The sequence below is a fragment of the Channa argus genome, chromosome 13 (assembly GCF_033026475.1).
Source record: "Channa argus isolate prfri chromosome 13, Channa argus male v1.0, whole genome shotgun sequence".
NCBI lineage: Eukaryota > Metazoa > Chordata > Actinopteri > Anabantiformes > Channidae > Channa > Channa argus.
The window spans coordinates 3,979,010-4,001,702 of NC_090209.1; the positions used below are offsets into that span (position 1 = coordinate 3,979,010).

General features: G+C 44.0%; 1 protein-coding gene across 3 annotated transcripts; it reads right to left on the reverse strand.

Moving 5' to 3' along the window:
* Positions 1-1,063: 1,063 nt before the first annotated feature.
* nfatc2a (nuclear factor of activated T cells 2a) lies at positions 1,064-19,044 on the reverse strand. Of its 3 annotated transcripts, none has more exons than XM_067526479.1 (10): positions 18,627-19,044; positions 15,862-16,795; positions 15,576-15,744; positions 13,442-13,644; positions 13,181-13,353; positions 10,688-10,828; positions 8,682-8,737; positions 8,419-8,551; positions 7,519-8,232; positions 1,064-1,279 (listed from the first exon to the last, which is right to left on the reverse strand). In XM_067526479.1, the coding sequence occupies exons 1-10, from the start codon at positions 18,682-18,684 to the stop codon at positions 1,224-1,226; spliced, it is 2,637 nt and encodes an 878-aa protein (XP_067382580.1). In that variant the 5' UTR covers positions 18,685-19,044; the 3' UTR covers positions 1,064-1,223. The 3 variants fall into 3 exon arrangements, with proteins under 3 accessions (XP_067382580.1, XP_067382578.1, XP_067382579.1); XM_067526477.1 differs by lacking the exon at positions 18,627-19,044 and adding an exon at positions 17,144-17,439; XM_067526478.1 differs by lacking the exon at positions 18,627-19,044 and adding an exon at positions 17,144-17,438 and having other exon boundaries at positions 7,525-8,232.
* Positions 19,045-22,693: the final 3,649 nt, after the last annotated feature.

A 22,693-nucleotide genomic window follows, 5' to 3' on the forward strand; every position in this document is an offset into this window, starting at 1 on the left:
CAGGCAGGCATTTGGCTTCGAGTATAAGGATTGTCACTATCGGCAGACTCAAAATTCAACTACACACAAAACACTACACGTAGTACAAGTTTTGGATATTTGGTCTTAGACTGTGAAAAGAGCCACAGACGGCATTATAATCAACACAACGAGTCAAATGTTAGCAAATAGCAAAGAAAAACCTCCTAGAAATCTGAGTGTACAAATTCTTCTCACCTCAGCTCGCACGACCCAGACTACAGATACATTTTAAATGATAGGAAAATAAAAAAAAAAAAAAAGGAAATTCCAACTCCAGCATTAAAATGATTTAGGATTTGTAGAATGGAGAGCCTTCCTGTTACTGTAGCCTCACAGGCTCCTGAAAAAGCTACTTTGGCATATCACCTAAATATAATGTAATATATATTTAACAAATATAAAAAAAGTGTATTATTCACATGACTCAGTATCGTATAAAAAAATAACATTTCCCCCTGTGGTTGAAAACAGTGCATATAAAGGGGGGGGGGGGGGGGGGTCACAATTGTGAATAAAAGGTGTAAATTTAAGGCCCTGTGCATTTTCACTTCAATTTGAAAACTGCACTTAACATGAGATGATCAGCATGTAAAACTGCACACGAATTTGCACATTGTGCAACCAAACCAATTTCGAGCCGAAGTTTAGGTTTGACCGATCAATTTTTAAACACTTTTTACACATTTCTTGTCAAACTGCTACATAAGCATGATATAGTACGTGTCACGCAAACAGGTGTGAGTGTATTGCCTGGAAACGCACAGGAGTAAATATACTGTAGACATATTAGCCCTGATTTGATCCTGAACGGAGAAAATAAGGCACATTTGCCCGTTGTTTCTCATTGCTTTGTTGGAAACCTGCTGGCTGTTGGTGGCAGATGTTCTAATTCGTATGTTTTCCAAATGTTTATTGCAGAAATGCATCCAAAGCAAACACAGCAGCTGGTAGCTGAAATGCCTATTGCAATGGGTAAAGAAAATGTGGAAGAGAAGAACTGATTGTTGCTGGATGTGCATCACTTCACTGGAAGGTTGGAGACTGTGTGTGTGTGTGTGTGTGTGTGTGTGTGTGTGTGTGTGTGTGTGTGTGTGTGTGTGTGTGTGTGTGTGTGTGTGTGTGTGTGTGTGTGTGTTTGTGAGTGCATGTATGTGTGGGTGTAAGAGAGGATATGTTTAGACTTCCTGCCCAGGTCCACCCCTCTATGTCTGCCCTCTGGCCTGAACTCCGGTCAAATCCTTCCTGATGATCTCATTCACTGTAAAGCAAACAAAGACAGTGATGTAAGACAGTGATACACGATCAACTTCGGGGTTTTTATAATAACATTCCAAATTAAGTGTTAAACAGAACTATTCCACCAATAGAAACTGGTTACTTTCCTACAATTATCCTATAGAGCCGATCCGTGTTCCTTTGCTGGGTGTTGCTGGGAGGTTGCATTAATGTTGCATAACCACTAGAGGTAGAGCTATGCAAGCGCCTAAAGTGCAAGCGACTATTTCCTGTTGCTGAGATGATTACAAATGTGTGTGTGTGTGTGTGTGTGTGTGTGTGTGTGTATACATAACAACAGCAGAGGAAGAGGGTTGAAATGGAAACTTTCATAGTGTCATGGTTCTAAAAATAGACCCACAACAAGCAGGGGTGGTGGGCATAATACCTGTGTCATGCAGTTAAGATAAAAATTCACAAGTGAATTTTGAATTCGAATAGTTCACATTCTGTAAACTACTTTAAGGTTTTACCGTTTTTTGAACTTTCTGTGTGTGTGTGTATTTGTGTTTCTACAATAACCACTGACATCCACGTGGTAAAATGCAGAGGAAGTGTAACCACCCGCCACTACTACATCTGCTTCCCTCACTTTCAACAAAGTCAGCAGGTTCTGTTGTTCTGCATCGACCAGGAAAGAATGGCACAGGTACGAGCTCTGCTCCGCGTCCGTCTGGCCACAGGGACACTCGGGCCACGCGTTAGAGGCTGGTAGTGCCACTGGCATCTCATTAGGGCCCATGACTAGTAGAATAGGCTTTCTGCCTATAAGCGCCCCATTACAGAGCTGACTGTGTCTGCGATTTTGTAACCATGGTGACGGGCAATATTCAACAAAAGTTAGAAATGAACGCCAACAAAAACAAAAGACAGTTCATTTCCCTGTCTGTATGAGCTGTTACCTTAAAAATTATGTAAATGTGCGTTGTTCCTGTTTGGTTACATTTTCCTTCACAACACATTTTTAAAGCAACAGTCCATCATTTTAGGTCATTCGGCACATTTCTTTACTAAGAATTAGATGAGCTGACTGAGGCAGCTAAGTAGGAGGGGCATGGTGGCTCAGTGGTAGAGCATTGGGTTGGGATGCAGAGGGCAGCAGGTTTGAATCCCACCTCACCAGGTGTGCCCCCACCCAGCCACCAAGGGCAACCTGGGTGCCGGTCTCGAGCCCAGACAAAAAAAAATTAAAAAGAAATTGGTCACGTGCCAAATCAACGTGCGGAACCTGTTCCACTGCGGCGACAAGCCGAAAGCCGAAAGCCGAAAGCTAAGTCAACATGATTAGCTTAGCTTAGCGTGTTAGCAGGGGGACCAGCTAGCATGAGTCTGTACAGAAGTAGCATATATTACAGAAACATTTTTTAAAAAAAGCTTTAGAGCAGCTAGCAGGCAGTTTGAGTTTTAAGCCACGCTAACTGGCTGTAGTCTCCAATGTACAAATGGAAAAGAGAATATAATAATAACATTTAATAATCTCTAAGAAGAAAGCTAATACATCAAACTTTACTGAACACATCCCTTAAACTGGATGAGTGATGAAAAGTGAAACAACTAACAGAAGTGACTACTGACGGCTACCTCAGCATGACCTCATTAGAAAGATGGAGGAATACAAAGGTTCAGTACCCTCTATTTTAATGCTTGATTTACATATTAGCTAGTCAAAGGGCACAACTATCAAAAAAAAAAAAAAAAAAAAAAAAAAAAAAAAAGTTTGCAAGAAGTGAAATCAGACACCATCTCCCCCACACATCAGCATCTGACTGCAGATTGGAGCGTACGGCACAAGGTCTCACCACCAAAGCAGCTAAAAAGGTAACTGCAGCAAAGCCGTGGCATTTATTTAATTAAGACTCGCAGTTCCTCTCTCATGCTGCCCATTCTAGCTAATCAGTCGCAGATGAGACGGAGAAAAAACAAAAAATAAATAAAACCTTTAAAGCAGCTCAACACTGAGCTCATTTTATAGCCGGAGTAGCATCAGAGAATTGCTAAACTGTAGCAGCAGCCAAAGTGTTTGCTCTTCTTCCGTCACATCAGCGAACCCTGTTTATTTAAGTCTGTAGTAGAAGTCGCTCTGACACCTAACGCCTTAAAGAAACTTTCAACTCCCCAGCAGTGCCACAGCATTTTTTCCTGGGCATTAAACCCTTTTAGAGGAGCAGCAGGAGCCGCCGCAGCAGGGCAACATACAGTGGGGCTTTACTGGATCTAATGAAGGGTTGGCACGTAATGGCTGTTTGAGGCTGGCCCAGGGAACACTCAGCCTAGTCTCTACAATATACGAGTGTCTGGCTCCTGCCTTTTGCGCCATTGAGCCGCACTGTTTACCAACGGATGGGGAACTGAGGGAGAGACGCCCGGCACAGCGGCCGACTCACTGCCTGCTGTGAGCCGGAATGTGCGTGTTTGTGTGTCCAGGGGAATTTGCATGTCTGCATGTGTAGAAGGCCGGAGGATGTGTGGATGTTCGTCGGGTTCGCTGCGAGGGGATCGATTCCAGGGAGAAGAAACCAGCAGAGAAGAGAAACTAGAGTCAGTGGACGGACGGCTAACCACTGATCTAACTACAGATCCACCTGTGCTCTCACTCTCTCTTCAAAACAGTGATCACCTACTGATATGTACGATGTTATCGGCCGCTGTTATTGTTATTAATATTATCCTCGCTCTCTACACACAGACGTGAAAAAAATAACAATTTTCTCTTTGTAAGTTCACATTGTGATAAAAAAAAAAGTCCTAATAAAAAGGTGCAGGAATTATCTGGCCTGGTTGCGACTAATACAAATGATGTTACTAACAGTGATGATTCATTATTAGGTTTTTTTTTATGTATTATTATATTTTAACTACACTGAAAGATGAAATGTCCTGATAACAACGATCACTTCCAAGATCCAGGTTCTACATTAATTCCAATTCATTTCTTAAGGATTTATCCCGAGTCTTGACAATTAAATTGACATTCCTCATGCATAATCTTGCATCTTTGTACAATTTATGTTTCAATGTTCTACTATATGATACTTAATGTTGTCCTCTCAAATGAGACCGAGTGGGAGTAGGCTGAAGACAAAGCTTATTTATAACCCTGCCCCTTTGTAATCACCTACACATTTGGCATTTTAATCCTCCCAACATCCTTGTTAAAACAAAAAAAGAAATAAGAGTCAAATAAAGTTAAAAAAAATAACTAAATACACGAAGACAGAGTCAGATTATACTACTTTCTTGTACTTGTTCAACACATTATCTAAGCCGATGAGAAATGTGCAAGTAGTGGCCACGTGTTGTGGCTTGTTAAATTTTAGTGTGTGTGTGTGTGTGCTGGGGGCGGGGGGGGGGGGGGGGGGGGGGGGGCTGTCTAGCTTTACACAAATCCACCTTCGTCCGTCTGCTCCAGTTTCCTTCCACAGTCTAAAGACAAGTTCACTGGTGACTCTAATTTGCCCATAGGTGTGAATGTAGGTGTGAATTATTGTCCATCTGTCTTTGTGTTGGCCCTGAGATAGACTGAAGACCTGTCCAGGGTGGACCCCGCCTCTCACCCGGTTTAACTTGATCTCCTGGCCTTTTATTCATCCCCATCATTCTCATTATCTTAAATATCTCAATGTGAACATGCTAATTGTAGCCGGCTTAAAGCACCACTGTGGCCACATATAGTAATACGAGTATCTGAGTATTATTTGAAGATACAAATAAAAAATTTTAAAAAGTGATCTTTGTAGAAGCTGACAAACACAAGAGTCGCTATAAATGAAATGCCTCTCACACTGCAACAAGGACCTGAAAGCAGCTGTCTTGCACTCATCACTGCAGTCATAACAGCCACTGGATAGTGCCAATTTGTGCAGGTTATCAAGCCTTTGAAAATTGGATGGAAGTGAGCTGAAACTAATGTGTGTTCACCGGGCTGCTGCTGTGTGCTTTATCTCTCCCGCTCTGATCTCTACCTGCTGGAACAATTTCACCTGCTCCACTGCCTCTGGGCTTTATTCCACAAGCACTACATCTGTCACTCTCGGCCCTTTGTAAGCTGTGCTAATGACTCCGACTTCAAAACCTGTGTGACCTGCAAGTGCACAAAGCCAGCCTTCACCTCTGTGGTCGAAAAAGTAAAAGCAGCCAGATTGTCAGTCGAATATCGAGCGGATAAATGTAAATATGGCTCAAGAGACTTCGGGATGAGCATCAGTGGGAGTCATGGGAACTTGTGTGAGGGCTGAACATGTGTGGGAGGGATCATGAGTCAAACTTTGGTAGAACATGAAATAGATAAACTTTCATTTAATCCTTGTCACCTACTCTGACACGGATCAGGCACCTCTTTAGATGAGAGAGCTGTGGACCACAGCACTGTGACGATACCAGGATGTGGCATCACTCTCGTTTCAAAAATGACTACACACTGAAACACATGTCTGGGTGAGTAATGTTGACAATCTCACTTCAGTGAAAATGTGTTTGATGGTCCGGACTTGAGATGTTTATTTTGTGGTCACGATCACAGTGCAGCACCTTTGCAACCAAACACGGTGGGATTTTTTTTTTTTTTTTTTTACTCATCTTCTCACCCAAATAAGTGTTTTGAACACTGGGAAGTCCCCTGTTTTTTCTCATTAAAAAAAGGCATTGACTAGAATTATATGGGTGGGCGGGTTTATCACCTGTAGGCGTGATAAGAGGGGGCCCACACATACACATGCATAACAAATAACGTTTTTACAGTCATGGATGGGGTTTTATGGAAGTGTTAACCTTTATAAAATTGTGTTTTAATGCCTGCCATTCAAGGGAGATAAAGGAGGAAGACAAATTCCAGGTAACTGCTAATTCTACAATAAGTTTTTATGAGATTTCCAGCGAGAAGGTCATGTGCTTTTTGGATTAAAGAATAAATAAAAGTAAAAGTGAACACAGCTGCTGAGGCACCAAGGGAAGCTAACTGGCCATCGTCCCCTTTTGATGCTGAGAGGATCAAACAGGCCCAGTTTGCCTGTTTCTCCCACTCCTTGTTAATTCACCAACTCACAGCGCTGTTGCTGTTTACTGAGGAGGGAAACCCTGCAAGTTCCATCCAAAAAAACACAAATTCCATTGCTGGCCCTTTTTGCTTGGTTTCATTTTTTCCATTAAAAACACACAGAAACACACACACACACACACAGCCGCTTTCCCTTTCCTGCAAACTACCCTCCACCCTTCTGCTATCTTACAGGGATCAGGCTGGATTTCTGGAGGAGACCAGCTGCAAATAGGATTTTCTTGTGCCAGATTGGCAGAATGTTGTGGTCGGAAAAAAAACTAATCCTCTGGTGAGTTCCCCCCACAGAATCGAGGGGCGCAGAGCCAAGGAGAAGCCCTGGCCAACTATAACAAACAAAGAGGCCTTCCCCTGCTCTCCCAGGCAGCCCGTTCCACTGTTTGACAATGGTTGCCATGGAAGTTGTTTTTCACTTCATAACAGTGTCAACATGTCCAGGCGGTCATGAGAGTGACACTTTTTTCTCTTTCCCTCTCTGTCGTTATAGCGTGAGCAACAGAGAGAGAGAGAAAGAAAAAAAAAACATAAAGACCTCATTGCCTGATGGTGGTGGCAATGCCAGACACATTCCCGCCACCAGAGGAACGGACGCCGCTGAAACGGAGCAGCGCGATTTGACCGAGCGGCCGACACAGGGCCCAACTAAAGAAACACACTGCATCACTTCCGGTGCCATTCGGCCATCAGAAACACAACACAATTTGGGGAACCTTTCGCTCCAAAACAAGGAAGAGGTTCAACCTTGCGCCCGCAGCTGAACGTGGCCTGACATTAATTCTGTAATGAGTTGGACAAGCATAAGTATAAACACATGACTCATAATGCCTGTTATTTCCACCTTTAGTGGAACAAAACTGCACCTCATGGTGAGGATTGTTTGAACTGTGTGAGCCTGTTCTGTTTGGCTTTGTTCAGTGTGATACTACAGCACGTAGTTCATGTCAGGATGTGTGAAAAGGAGAGGGCACAGGCATTGTAAATATCCTTGAATTGTTCTTAGGAAATGTCATATCTCCGTTGGTGAGTCTTATCTTTTACAAAAAGGGCATTGCAAATATCCATCATACTTTGCTGCTTGTTTTTTTTCACAACACCTAACTGATAACGACACACTGAGAACGACGCCACAGGCTAACCCACTCCCACGGAATAGAAAAGCATGAACTTACACTCACCGTCATCTAGGTAGGCCTGGTCCAGGTTCTCCTCTTTCACAGTGACCCTCCTCTGCCCATCTCCTGGAGCCTCCATCGGTTGCGTCCCAGGGGGAGCCTGGCTTTTCTGCTGCCCCTTCTGCGCGAAGGGCTGCTGCTGGATCACGGTGGAGTAGGGCTGGGGTTGAGTGACCGGCAACTGAGCCTGGGGGGTCGTGGGTGAGTGGGCGGCAGCAGCCTGAGGGGAGTAGGCATCGCAATAGATGATCTGCTGGGTGTCAGGCTGTGGAGTGGTGAGAGGTTGAGGGTCTTCCACCCGAAGCAGGTGGTGGTTGGTGGGAGAGAACTGGATAATAGAAGGATGCTGGCCTGCACTGATGGGGCCAACAGACTGAGAAGGGGAGCCGGTGTGAACCAGGACTGACCGGTGGGAGTCGGACATCATCCCTGCGGTCTGTTGATAAAGGCCCGGGCTGCCGCTCAGACTCTTGCCCGCGTGGGAGTAGATGATGGCCGGGCTCTGCTGCTGGAAGCGCACGTCTTGGCTCGGAAGGCTGGAGCTGAGACGCTGGCAGGGGCCCATGCTGGAGATCAGGCCGTTGTCTGAGTGGAGGATGCTGCGTGGGCTATGGTAGTAGGAATGAGGGGACAAGCCTAAGATCTGAGGCACGGCAAAGCCCATGGGGTCAGCTTCATACTCATCTATAGGCTCTGTCTTGATGGATGGAGCTGCACAAAGAGGACATGTAGAGCATTTTTCATTTAGACGGGGAACTAGCACGAACCCCTCAACTACCATTTTCACATACTGTACTGGGCACATTCTTTATTAATAATTATTATCAACACATTTTGCGGTCAAACCGCAAAGTTTGAAGCCAGCATAGCACAAAAAAGGCTGAGAAGCATTCTTACATGGCAGTGGTGTGTAGGTGAAGTGCTGAGGCTGACTGCGCTTCCTCTTGCCATTGATGACGTAGAAGTTGACTTTGACGGGACGGCAGACAGACGTGTCTCGGTAGGACGGCACCTCGACAAAAAGCATACTCTGCAAGACAGCGCGGACTCATGATTTGAAACCGATCGGTTTGGAATGAGCTACAACATGTACCCAACATGCGTGTATTACAGAAATTGTGACTGTTTTAAAAAGGAACAGGCTGGTGTATATTACGTACAGGCTGGCTCTTATCTTTGTCCACTGTCGCTTCCATTTCCCATATTTGCTGCCCATCTAAAAGGAAGTAAAGAGCGAGCGTCACCTCGGGCAAACAATGCAGGTATTAATCTGGTATCTGGCAATGCTGATCAACAGAATACCTACTTCATTATTATGACGATTATTACGGTTACACACAGCGGATACACGGACACCATTATATCAGCATGCAAGCATCTGTTTGAAAATGTATGTGGACCCCCCCCTCCCCCCCTTTTGTGCATGCAGATAATATAATTTAACCCACTTCCTCTTTCATCACCGAGCACATGTGGCCTAAAACTTTAGCTAAAGTCACCCATTAATCACAGCGACATGTGTCGGTGTACGACACCTGTCTGCCGTCAAGTGCGACGCCGATTAGGTAGAAACAAGTGCAGAGACGCGTTCACTGCTGGACGTGTGTTTGTTTTCTTACTCCATGTTTCATCCGATTACAGCAAAGCTGTAATTCCAGTAAAAACTGAGTTTGACAACTCTGTTCTCCAACACATGACACAACATGTGCTGCAGTAAGTTGTGCTTGAATGTTAGACTGTTAGGTGGGAAACCCTCATGTCAGATAGCTAATTCAAAACACATGGCCTAAATGAGTCAGCCAGAGGAAGGGGGATTCCAAACAACTTGCCAACTATTTGTTTTTTTCTCTCTCTCTCTCTCTCTATACTTTTATGATCAGCTCCATCCACTTCACAAACAAAATGTGATGACTGTTGCTCTTTGGCGTTTGCATGTGTTTGCATTTTGTTGCAACTCTACTCTCAGGGATACCCCTACTCTTGTTCTCCCCTGGAGAGAACTGTGTGTGGAGTATGGAAAAGGTGGGAAAGGGGGGGCTCGATTTGGCCGGGGAAGCTTTCCTTCGTACAGCCCTCGTCGTCCAAGCGTAGGAGCCAGCGCAGCTCCAGCCAGACGCAGCTGTCTCTCATTCAGAGGGATTTCACAGCTGCACTGGTCCAGAACTTTGTCTCATTCAGACTCTCCAAAACAACGGCAACCCCTCTTCATGAGATTTCTTTTTCCGCCGTCTTACTATCCATTACTGCGCTGTGTCGTAACGCAGTGGCAGGGAACCCCGGCGAAAGTAGCCGGCACATGGTTGCAAGTTGTGGTTGTAAGGTAAGACTGGTGGGGGGCTGCTTAAAAAAAAAACAAGTCAATCCAGATCTAGAGGCAGGCTGCTCAACTGCAAACACAGAACCGGCCATGATTTACAGCAGGTGACAAACAAACCTGCCCACAACTTCCTTTACAGAAGTCCAGTACTACCCATGATTTAAATTAACGTCAAAGTTAACACGGACCAACTTTGGTAACAGGCTGGACTTTTAAACCATATCCAAGTGACACAAAGACGTGACATTGTGCCAGTCATGATTAAATCGCTCAATTTTACTTACTAAAAAAAAAGGCCGAAGCTAAAAAAGAGCACACTGTGTGTGCTTTATTTGCATGAAAGCCATAAAAAGACCAAAGAGTTACTTCTTTAACCAAAAGCGCCCAATGTTAGTGTCAACCGGGGCATCAAGGGACGCACGTGAAATGACCTTTCCTGTGACACGCAGAGCCATTAATCACGCAACAAAAGGCCCATCTGAGCAGAGATAAGACACCAGGGACTGAGGAAGAAAGGGCAAAAGGAAGTCTAGGCAGCATTGTTATCATCAGGATCATGCAAATGAGTCACGCGGCTCCCTCTGTACAATGCTGCGGGTGAAAGCCATGAGCTTGTTACCCTGACATGGCTACTACTGAGCCATTAGTTATCAGCAGTGTTGTGGTGACGCGATGTTGTGTAAAAGCAGAAGTAACAAACGCGCAGGCTGTAGAGATTTGTTTTTTAGATTTGGTCATAGGTTTGGTTTCTTGGTGGCGTTTGTTGTTCATGGTTAATACTCTCAAATCTGTGACTATTTTCTTTCCCACAACATGTGAGTGATGTGCTGCTGTTTCCGAGCCACTCACCTTGGGTTTTCTCCATAAAAATGACTTTAGAGTCGGAGCTAAAGTTCTGCCCGGTCAGGATCATCTGCTGGCCGCCCATGACTGAGCAGCTGTCCATGTTCTGCTTCTCTACCATGGGAAGCTCGTGTGCTGAACGTTGGGCTGCAGGGACACACACAGATGTTTATTTTCACACTCTTCATTCACACTCTCACACTGTGATAAGAACCCTTTGCACTTTTACCAGCGTGAAAGTACAACAGGGCTGAAACAATGTGTCAATTAATCACTTAGTCAAATGAAAAAAAAAAAAAAAAAAGCAACTGCAAACATTTTTCAAGCACACACTGGGACAAATTTGGAAAATGGCTCTTCTGTGGACATTTTATGGACTAAACAACGAATCAAAAAAAAAAAAAAAAAAAGCATCTTGCATATCGATGGATATTAGTTGCAGTCTTCAGCAGTCTACAACAACACTGCAGTCAGAAAACACATAACACTCAATTTGAAAGCCCTGTGTTGGTTTCAAACAAGTGCAACAACAGTTTATTGCCCAGAAGTTTCAAAAGTGTTGACAATAAAGAGGTGATGCTGAGTCATTTAAACAGATCCTCACTTTCAGTTTTAATCAGCAACATTTTAGATTAACTTCATCTCTATACAGTAAAGTATTATACTGGAAGGAGATAAAATAATAGGAACAGTCTGATGTAATCTGATAAAACAGACCTATAATAAACTCTACAGTTATTGTGGGGGAAGAATAAATGTACATTTCCAAGGTCACAGTGTGATTTGTAAGTATATAAGTATAAAAGTTATTACTGTTTTGATAATTACTCCAAAGTTGAGGAAAGTATATTTACTCAAGTGCTGTACTTAAATACAATATTTGATGTGCTTATATTTCCATTTCATGATACTTTAAATTTTTACTCAACTACATCTCAGAAGGAATTATTTGACTTTATGAAATGTATTTGAAAGGCAGTTGCTACTTACTTGCAGGTTTAGATTATTAAGATAATAAATAAGTTATAAATTACAACGCATCATTATTGTTATTATTATAATAATAATAATAATAACAATAATAAGTAGTAGCAGTACTAGTAGACTTTTCATTACCTGAGCGAGAATGCACCCATTAAAATTTGTTCCACCTTTACCATCTACAACTACAATTAATGAAGGTACACGCTAACTTCTCAGGGATTAAAATCCAGCAATAATATACTTTCACTATTCTGAAAATGAAAATTCTCCATGACCACTATTACTGTTGCTGTCCACATTTTGCTTTGACAGTACTTTTGTACTGTATTGCTACTTCTGTGCAAGTCAAAAAGTATTTCCCTCACCACTGGCATCACAAAGATCCCAATCTGTCCATACACACTATGTATATCTGACTGCTTCAGTGGAAATGAGTGTAAAAGATTCAACTCCTCTACAGAACTGTGAATTAAAAAAAAGCTTGAACGAACGAGCTGAAACTGGCTGATGCAAAATATATAAAGTATACGAGAAATCCCACAAACAATAAATTAACCACCTAAAGAGGAAGTACAATGTGAGGGGATTAATGTCGCTGACACTGTTTTGCAGACACACTGGACATAGACATCCTACGCTGTGTTTAATGCCACTTCCTCACCTTGTATTATCACCCGATAGCTCGGCTGAAACTCCACGCTCACTGAGGCAAGTTAAGGTGCTGACAGACAACACTGCGACCTTTTGCACAGGTTTGTGGAGGAAACAAACCAACCAACCAAAAAAAAAAAAGAAAAGAAAAGAAAAGAAAAGACATAAACTGGGGCCTCACTCAAGCATCAGTGACAGACCCTGCTCATCCACAGGCTTTACAGATGTATCACAGGCCTCACTGAAAGCAACTTCGCGCTTGATTGGTTTTGAACGGCAGCAATTGTTCTGAAGTTCATCTTGCGAAAGACCAGCAGAGACTAATTGTTCTGCGCGCTTTTAAAGGCTGGCAAACATATGGACCACGAGCATTGTAGGAAGATATCACGTTCTGCGTCATGACTTTTTACAATGACAGGAACATATTGCGCACATCTAGTGTCAAACCGAAATGATGGATGTCATGTCTTGACCAGGGTGTTGGTCAAAGCGAGATAAAAAGCCTCCTTGTTTGAGTTTTGATTACACCAGATGCTTTAATAACACTGTGTACACATGTACTGATGTACCCAAACACAGACTTTACTACTGTGCACATACAAACAGGTACACATACACTGATACATGCTGTGCCCACCTACTGGATGCTCGCCCTGGCTGTATAAAGACATCTTTGTGGACCATGAGCCAAGCTCCAAACTCATTTGAATGTGGGTTCCTACTTTTTTATTTTTTATTTTTTTAAATTATGTTTATTTTGTATAAGGTTTTGTTAACCGATGAACACATCAGCATGCGTGGAGAATTCAGAAAACCGTTTTTAAAAAAGGAAAAAGGAAAAGCATTTTAAGCGAAGCGGCTTACAGCACTCTATGGGATGCGAGGCCACTTGGAGAGAGACGTGCTGTCCTCCAGGCTGAGGTATGTGCACACGAAACACGAGTCGAACGCGGGTGTTTTTCCGACCGACGTCCGTCTCGCCCTTTCTCAGCTCAATATCAGCGTTCCTCAGCTTCAGGATCCCAGCACAGTCGATGCTGCTGGATGGAATAAATGTGTAAGCAACGCTGTGCAGGTGCAAATGTGCATTTTCAGGTTAGTCAGGAATCTAACGTGTGTTCTCACATTGCTTTCATGTTGTTCTTTGGCTCCAGAGGGATCTCAAGGACTTTGGTGCCATTGATGTTCTTCTCATAGCTGGTGGTCGTGACAGTCTTGCCAGTGATGCGGTGGACTTGATAGAAGGCATGGGGCTTGAGGATGCGCTCGTCTGCTGTACCGATGAAGATCTGCAGGCCAAGTGGCTCCTTGCCTCTGTAGCCATGTAACTGCACACACACACACACACACACACACACAGACACACAGTCAAGAGAAATTGAGAGAGATGTAGTGAAGGAAATGTCTGAGTCACGTTAAACTCGATGTGTTTCTCCATAGCCTCTTGTTCCAACTCTGCATTTCCAGATGTTGTTGCCCCCCCAGAGGTGGTTAATCACTGTCAGACACCACGTGTAAAAGCATGAGTCTTCCTTCTGCAGCCTTGAACAGAAGCCAGCAGAGAGCTCACATCCTACAGCCTTGTGCTAGCTCTTTCCTAACTGGATGGAGAATCTAGCAGGAGGCCTCTTGTTTCATTCAGAGAACAGAAACTGACACAGGCAGTTAGGAGGAGGCATTTGGCAACATTAGATTTGTTTTAATATCTGGCTGCAGATATTAAACTGAGTAGATTTCGTAGATGAAACTGAATTGGAGGGAAGCCGAGCGCGAAAGAGATATATATCACTTTTAACCTGAAAGTTCCTCCTGAGGAAACCTGCAAAAAACCACAAAGCATCAAGTTGCATCTAAATGCTGTTTTTGTGCAAACAGTGTAGTGCATTACCCTAAATGACTGAATGAACAGTGCAGGTAACTTTATACTTTTATTTCATGTGACTTCATTCTAACTACAGAAAGCGTCATTGCCGCAAGCTTGAATACCGGAAGAAATACAGAGTTTATTATTTTCTAACCGGTTATGTTCTCTGATGAGAAGTGCGCTGGGAGGCTGCTCCTTTCAAGTGTCGTTAGAACAAAACTCATGTGGACACCAGCCGCACTGCAAAAAATGATGATCTAAGTAAATCTAACTGACTTCCCAGCAGCTGCTGAATGTGAACAGAAACTATGGCAACGTGAACGAGCGCGCTGGCTTCATGTCCAGGTAGCTGACACATGGAGTGAAACAGTGCAAACACTCGACTGGCTCAACATGTGAGCAGTCAGACTCGTTGTCATGGCAGTGGCAGGAGCTGTGAGTCATGACAGAGAGCAGTGTAGGAAAAGTAAAGTGGAGGGTATGAGCCTCACAGAGCGAGTATAGAGGAGAGAAGGAAGGAAAGCATGGAGAGAGAGAGAGGGAGAGAGAAGGAGGAGAAAAGGTAAAGGAGTGCAGACGGGCCTGACCACCCGACTGGAGAACTGACCTCAGGGTGAGGCCCGTGGGGACGGGAAGAAAATGGAAAAGAATTAATAGAAGCTTTTATTTTCCGACTATCCCCGACTAAAACAGCGTTTGAAATATTGCCACGGTAACACGAAGAAAGGGAAGTTGAATCTATTCTTGGATAATAAAGGAACCAAAATTGACAGAGCCAATTTTCAGTATGTTGTGTTGTGATTTAAACAGTAACCAATGTTCCCTTCCAATCTACTACGTTTACACACACACACACACACTAGTTTCAACACTCTCCATCACTTTTCTAATATGAGACTCACACAGTTAATAAAAGCAGTATGTAAGAGGAAGTCGGGGACAACGTGAACACGGGTCTGCTTCTGTGGTCAAAGCCATGAGGGCGAGGCTGCACGACAACAGACTATTTTAAGCCGGAAGGCAGCAACAAAAACAAAACAAACAAAAAGGTTAATACGAATGCGAAGACGCTGTCCGGCCCAATGATCCGAACGCTAGGATGAGGCCACAGATGGATGTGTCATGTGATTGGGGTCAAGGGGGTCGGTAGGATTTGTGTCCAAAATTGAGGAAAGTGCAGATTCATTCGAGTACAGTAGAGTGATTTTCACAGGCCTGACCCTGATCCATCAGTCCACTCAGTGCATAGTGAGCAAGTAATACGAGTAGGTGCGTGGGCTTCCTGAAGCTCCTGTCAACGTGCACTTATGTGGTCAGTCGACACTTTGAATTGGCTACTAATGAATCATTTTGATTTGCTGATCATTTGCTCGTGTAACTTTACTGTGGGCGTACCTGCACAACGGGATGTCCTCCCATGGGGGCTTTGACGGCGCCCCTGCTTCCCTCAGTCTCATAGTGAGCTCTGTGGTGGGGCTTGGGCTGCACCTCAATGTGGAGCTCGTACTGGTCTGTGCGGCAGGGGATCGGCCATTCCAACGGGGGAAGAGAAGCCACAGGGATGCTGCAGAACATGGAGGATACAGTCAAGTCATTAAGGGTAAAACTAAAATGCTCAGTGGAACATGGGGGAGTTTATCTTGTGGGTGTGTGTATACCAACAACAGGACATGCTTTTTACCTGCAGATGCCGGGAACCAGGGGCTTGGGCCACATTGGAGGGATAACAAAGAAAGGCTCTACAGCAGGTTTGGATTCTAAGTCCTGATCACAGGACACCAAGTAGTTCCCTTCCACGTGGTTCTCTGGGTACAGAGTGTAGACCTGGGTGGATGTCTTGACAATTTTTGTGGGCACCAGGCCTGGCTGACCGCTGCCAAAACCATTCATGGCATCAGGAAGGTTGCTGTGTGTATAGTGAGCACCGATGTTGTGATCTTCGTGAGCGCTTTGTGGGGAGGGGCTGCGGGAGCGGTGCCCAGGGACTAAGCCTGGATTCCGGTACATGTCGTAGGTGCGTTTGCCCTGTGGGGAGCTGGAGCGGGAGCCAGGTCTTGGGGAGGGCGAGCGGTGTCCCAGGCAGTTGTCGTCGTTTAGGCTGGTGCGGGGAGAGGTGCCCGGGGAGGTGCGCGGGGAGCCAGTGTGGATGTTCTGCAATCGGGGGCAGAGGTCTCCAGGATTCTGGACACTGCTGGGTGACACACAAGGGGACGCCCAGGGGGAGTAGTTCTCCGAGTGCCAGCTGGTGGACGAGTTGCTGCTGGCAGGACTCAAGCACTGGGGCTCACGGTAGGCTAGGTTTTCATGGCCAGGCACAGTGAGGGTGGGTCTGGGGCTAATGTTCAGGTGGTGGTTCTGCAGCGAGTCCTGACCATGGTTGTAGTGCTCGTGGGAGGGAGTGATTTTGATCCGGGGGCTCACAGCCAGGCCAGAGGGCCGGGTACTGTCCAGGAAGTTCCTGGACTCCTGGTTGTCATATCCTGACAGAACCTCAGTGCTGTGTTCACTGAATGAGGGACTACAGGACTTGATGCTGTACCGAGAGGCCTCCTGCAGAGGAAATGGCTGCTCAGGCTCGGGGCTGAGGACCTTGTGAGATACAAGGTTGGGGTCATCTGCACAGGAGAAGAGAATAAAATTCATCATGCCACACACATTTTTAACCCTCTCTAAGTAACATCAAGAGGTTCAGCAGCATCCAGAGATCTCATTATTTCAAATCTAATTTATTTAGGTAAAACTATAAATCAGAAGGTTAATCTGGAAGGAAAAGCAGGTTGACGCCTTCTCTCGCGTTGCTATTAGATGCCACAAACCTAATCCAGAGTCTGTCAAATTTACTTCCTGTTTCCCCTTTTCATTCACAGCAGCAAACCTCACAGTCCCTCAACTAACGTTCTGACAACAAACATCCAAGAAAGCCGGAGGATAAAAATGCAGCTGCCAAAAAGTCTCAGACAAACCTTGATCTCCACCAGCAAAGGCGCTGCACGGTGGCTCATATTCGAACAAGTACTCAAACTCCAAATCCTCATCAGGGCAGGTGACTGGACGGAGATCTTCCCCAAAATTATTGTCGTTGTAAAAGGAGGTCATCTGTCTAAATTGATCCTGAACAGCTCCTCCGAGGTCTGGCGACAGCGACAGAGACGCGTCTGAGGTGTTGCGGCGCTGATGTGGATTTGGATTTGAACCTGATCAAGTGCTGGTGAGCTGCAGGAGGTGAGGCGCGCACAAGTTTCCTGTTTCAGCTGCCGCAGTTATTTTCAGACGAAGGCGGGTCTGTTTTTTTTTTTTGTTTTTTTTTTTCACGCCGAAGCCAGAATTTTCGAGTTCATCTCTCTTTGCGATCTAATCCCCCCACTCACTTATTGTTGTCGATGTAAAAAAAAAAAGAAAAAGAAAAAGAAAGAAAAGACAAACTGTGAATTAACTGGCCCGTTCAGTGGAATTACAGCGGGTCTGAGACACTGTGCAGCCTGGTGCTGCCCCCGGGTGTTTGACACGTTGCACTGACACAACCAGGTGCCTCATCATCACATTTGACTTACATCAGACTGTTCCAACAGCTGTCAGAGGACTGATCGATGGATAAAAGTGCACTCAGGCAGGTGTTTCTGCTACTACATTGCCCCGATGAGCAGCCCGTCGTCAGCCTGTCTTGGATTCTATCGACCTCTTTTGCTGTCAGTGAAAACGACCAGGTTCTCCCAGAGGGAATCCCCACATTTACGCACGACGCACAAGCGGCAGCCTTGGCAACGTCTTATATGCACTGTCAGCAGAATTGACGGATGTGCATCATTAGCCCCATAGCCAGACGTGCTATAGTTCATGCTGTTACATGACAAGTCAATCAAATAATGACAAGTGGTTCATTTAGGCACCAAACCGATATGAACCAGAAACAACGACAAACACTTGTAGCACATTACAAAAGTGTAGCATACAACACACCAGAGAAGGTGTCTGACCTGTTGTTCACAAGTGTCAGCCATGAAGTTATAGGGAAACGCATTCGGTCTTATTAAGGTCGATATAGTCCGGTGGAGTGAAACTGCAGTTCACAAGTTGCTCCCCTTGTCCAGAGTCTGCACACATGTCATCCGGCAAGTTTAGAGCCAGATCCAAATCACACACGTTAACTTTGGGTTAAGCCAACATGCAAACGGTCAAACGATACATGTTGTTTAAGCAGTTATTACTTTGTACAGCATGGAACTACAATAGCCGAGCTCCTAATATCTTCGTGTTTCCCATTGGAGCCATGAAACGCGCAGTGCGCTGATCCACTACGGCGCAGCAGCATATTTCTCACACACACACACACACACACACGCACCACACAACTGACAGCTAACAGTATCAAGTTAGTCGTTAACACTACTCTATCTATTAAAAATCAAATGGGTTGATTACCAGATAATCACAACACTTCAGCTGTACCTTGATCCATCGATCTCATGGTGTGGTACTGTGCCAGCCTCCAAGTATCTCTAAACATCTGGAGAAAACAGGGTGAAAAATAAATACAAGATGAAAAATGTAAAAAAAAAAATTACTCTCCTCCAAAAACCATAGCAGAAGGAGCTCTGTTCGGAGGAAAAAATGTTGAAAACAGGCAAAGCAGATAAGAAACAAAAACTAGAAAAGGTTGAAAAACTTGTCGTCGACACGGCTGCTGCGCGCAAACTCCTTTTCTGTTCAAAAACATGCAGCCGCAACAGCGACAGCAAAGTTTCTGCTGTAAAGTCCCCCTTCCAAGAGCTCTATGAGGATTACTTGAGCATCAAGAGCGGCTTCCTTCCCCGCTCTGGGTGTTTATAATGGTCCAATGCTGTAAAATAACGGGATTCCCTCAGTGTTTCCTCCTGTTTGTGCGCGTTCGCCATGGAAACCTGGAGCCGGTCCATGTCGGAGACTCAGGGCTTTCCTGCAAAGCCCCACGCTCAGGAATCCATGACGTCTCCGGCTCCTGCGCCAAGGCATTTCTGCGGCTTCTCTCAGACAGTAGCACACAAGAACTTCATTGTAGGAATGAAGAAATTACTGTAGGACGCTGTAGGAGAGAAGGAGAGAGATGAAAAAATAGACAGAAATGAAAAATAGCTCAGAGGTTTGATTACAGGACCACTAGACCAAATTTACCTAACACAGTTTACTAGACTTTTCTAAAGTAGCTCAGTGACAGACCAGACAGCTGTAAAAAAAAAAAAAAAAAAGGCTGTTTGGAGTAATTATGAGAGCTCATGACTAGTTTTGAAAAGGGAATATAGAGAATTCCATTGTTTCCCTATGAGGGAAGAAGCTACTATCCATTTCCATTTCCTAATGGAAATCTTCAGCATCTTCTGATACTCCACTGGAAAAAAAGACCACTACATAGACTGACCCCAGGAGTCACGTGGACAATTTCTCCATTGCAATAAAAAGTTACATAATGTTGCATCCAAGGAAATGACTATTGATATTTAGTATCCAGCTGTTCCTACATCACCTGTCAGGCACTGAAAATACTCGCTCACGTTTTCATTCCTGCATTTCCACTTTACTTTTAGAAAGCAGCACTGAAGATACTTCTTGCAGTATCACTGCAGTGTATTTTCATCATCATTTCTCATGAATGAACATCGATAGGATCTTAAATCATGTGTGTCACATACTGGGAGAGAACATACGTGCAGAGCTTAAGGAAGATGTAAAGAAGCCTGGCCGCAGCTGCTTTTGTGCCTTATCCCTGTTTTACAATTCCAAGTAATCGGCGTAGCTGTTTTCAGATGGTCGACACAGATAAAGTTGCCAGTTACTAAGTCAAGTGACATATAGTGTAGGAACAAAACAACTGAAATGCAAAAAGACAGAAAAGTAACCCTGACGAGGGAGTTCTATGAGAAGGGTGGCAGATGGGGGGAGGGGTCAGTTCCCAGGGGTCATTGTCTTGCAATTCACACTTTAATTCAACAGATTCAACAGCTTTTTTTTTTGTATATTAAGAAGTTCACAAATCGCCCAGAAGAGGAAGCTGTAGAATGAGCCAACCAGACGTTCAAACTATAAATTACAGCTTTGAGGTTAGTGGGAGGCCGTGGCTTAATGCGGATTCCACAGTACTTTTAAAATGGAAGATATGGGTCGTTTCGAGGGAGTACGAGTGAGGATCCACTTTATGATGTAGTCCTCGGGAAGAAAGTATGGAGAACAAGGTTCCCGAAGCGTCCGTCTGTAGGCCTGCACATCCACATGCCGTACAAACTCCGTATAGCCAGGTTACATTTAGAGCACATGGTAATGTGCTGTGTCTTCCACTGATGAGTCTCACTACTTACAGGCAAGCTAGAAATGACTTGGTGACTCCCGTATGAAGGTGGGCACTAATGAAAATGAGTTAACTTGTCTACAAATTTCCAAAAGACTGAAACTCTCACACTTGTGTTAGTGAGGACGAAGCCCCCTGCAGGCCTGTTTGTTTGAACAGAAATTCTAATGTGACATGGGCCAAGAGTGTTAGGTAAACCTGTCAGGGCCAATGCTAATAAAGTAGCGTGACCTTCTGTGACCTGAGTCCAGTGAGCATCAGGACAAATTTAAAGCCTAGAGCGAAACATCTTCACTGTATTTTCAGTGTCCAACCTTCAGCATAGTCTCAACCACATCAGGTCCAAAGCCGTTGGTAGGAAAATCTGTGTACTGGAGAGGAGAAGGGGTAATCAGAGGATCTCTTCTGGACTGGGACACGGATTAGTGAGTGAGTGAGGGGGTGTGCTAGACTGCTGGGTGAGCAAGGTGACTGCAATGAGTGTGTAAACCACAGAGCCTACGTTTTGGGGTTGACATGTGGCAGCCTTGTCTACCAGATGTAAATTCCTCCACTGTTACGGAGCTGTTATCCAACTCAAATTATGAAATTAAGAAAGGAAAACTGCCTGTGTCCAGACGGCCGAGTTTGCACTTCCGTAGCCACTTTTTCCAAGTTCATGCAGTTTTTTCCGTCACTGTAAAACAGCTCATTGAGTTGTCTGGGTTAGGGCATTGCCCCGTTCGAGTTTTCCAAGTGTAACATATGCGACTGAGTTTTTAAATCCAGGCAGTGGAACTTTGATATGGAAAAGATACATTGTGCCATGTCTCACAGAAATCTTTCCAAAGAAAGTTCAGGGGGCAAAGGGAAGCGTGGACTTTTGCTGATGTTTGGGTCTTTTGATCTTCCAGGTACATTGTATGTTTCTCCTTCTCCTTAATTCTAATCAAACCTTTTACCTATTAGTGATATTTGAAGTGAACCATCCATCCCTTCATTTTGAGTAGCTGGTGCCCATCCTAGCACACACTGGGGGCACTGCAGGGTGCAGCCAGTGCGTGTTTATAAATACAGAAATATATAACTTATATAATCAGAATATTATAATACTGGGTTAAGTAGTTAAATATCCCCTTCATGCCTGATACAGATAAATATACTCTTATTTTAAAAGGCTTAAATGTACATATAATATAGTTAGAAAACAAAAGAACACACACACACTACATATACATATATATCCAATAAATACAATATAAATATTATTTAGAGTTTGTTGTACTTGGCCACTTAAAATAAACTAAAATTGAAAACTTTTGAAAATGTAAAACCAACTCAGATACATATATTGAACCTAAGAAAATACATTCAGCAAATTCAAAATATGAAGTTTGCTCAACCATCTAGTCATTTGGACAACTGACACTAAGATTATTCCTTCTATATTTTGTAACTTAAATAGTCAGTCATTAATTTGACATGAACAACTGTTATTTTAAAATATTAAGTTGAGTTCATACACCTAACTCATCTTTTCCATTTCAAAGACCTCAAATGTAAAAAAAAAATCTCTTTAATTCTGCTCCACTTCTAAGAATATCTAAATATTCTTCTCTTCTACCTTATTTTCTCAGTTAATCACCCTTTCTTTCAGACAAGATATGGCTTTAAACTTTGTGTTGTCACAACACTCTTCAGACCTGAGCCTCAGATTCAAAGGGAGCATAGAGGGAGCAACGTTTTGGTTTTCAGGGCACGAATGTAAGAACAGGCTCTTAGTGTCAAAACTGCACAGTGATGTGAAGCACCAAAAAAAAAACTTGTGGACTGTCTTATCACGGCGCAGCAGCATGAAAAAATGTGGTTGTGTTTATCATCAACAGCAGCACAATTAGACAAACGGCGTTGTAGATTCTGAGACCACTATTGGCAGGAGTACAGTTTGGGCAGTGCTGGCATGTCATTGTGCAATAAGGAATCTTATTTCCTTCCTGCCACAACTTGAGATCCATGGAAAACATTTTCCTTCTTTTTCCAGTTCTATGAATGAACTAATACGTTCCATCACCATGGAAACTATACATTCACGCTGGGTGAAACTGTCTTATTATGTAATTCTGATCGATACTCGAATGTTTGTAGAAAGAATTCAAGTGTCTTATGTCCAGTGGAAAAGTGGCAGAGTAGCTCATGGATTTTTCCCTCTTCAGTTTAG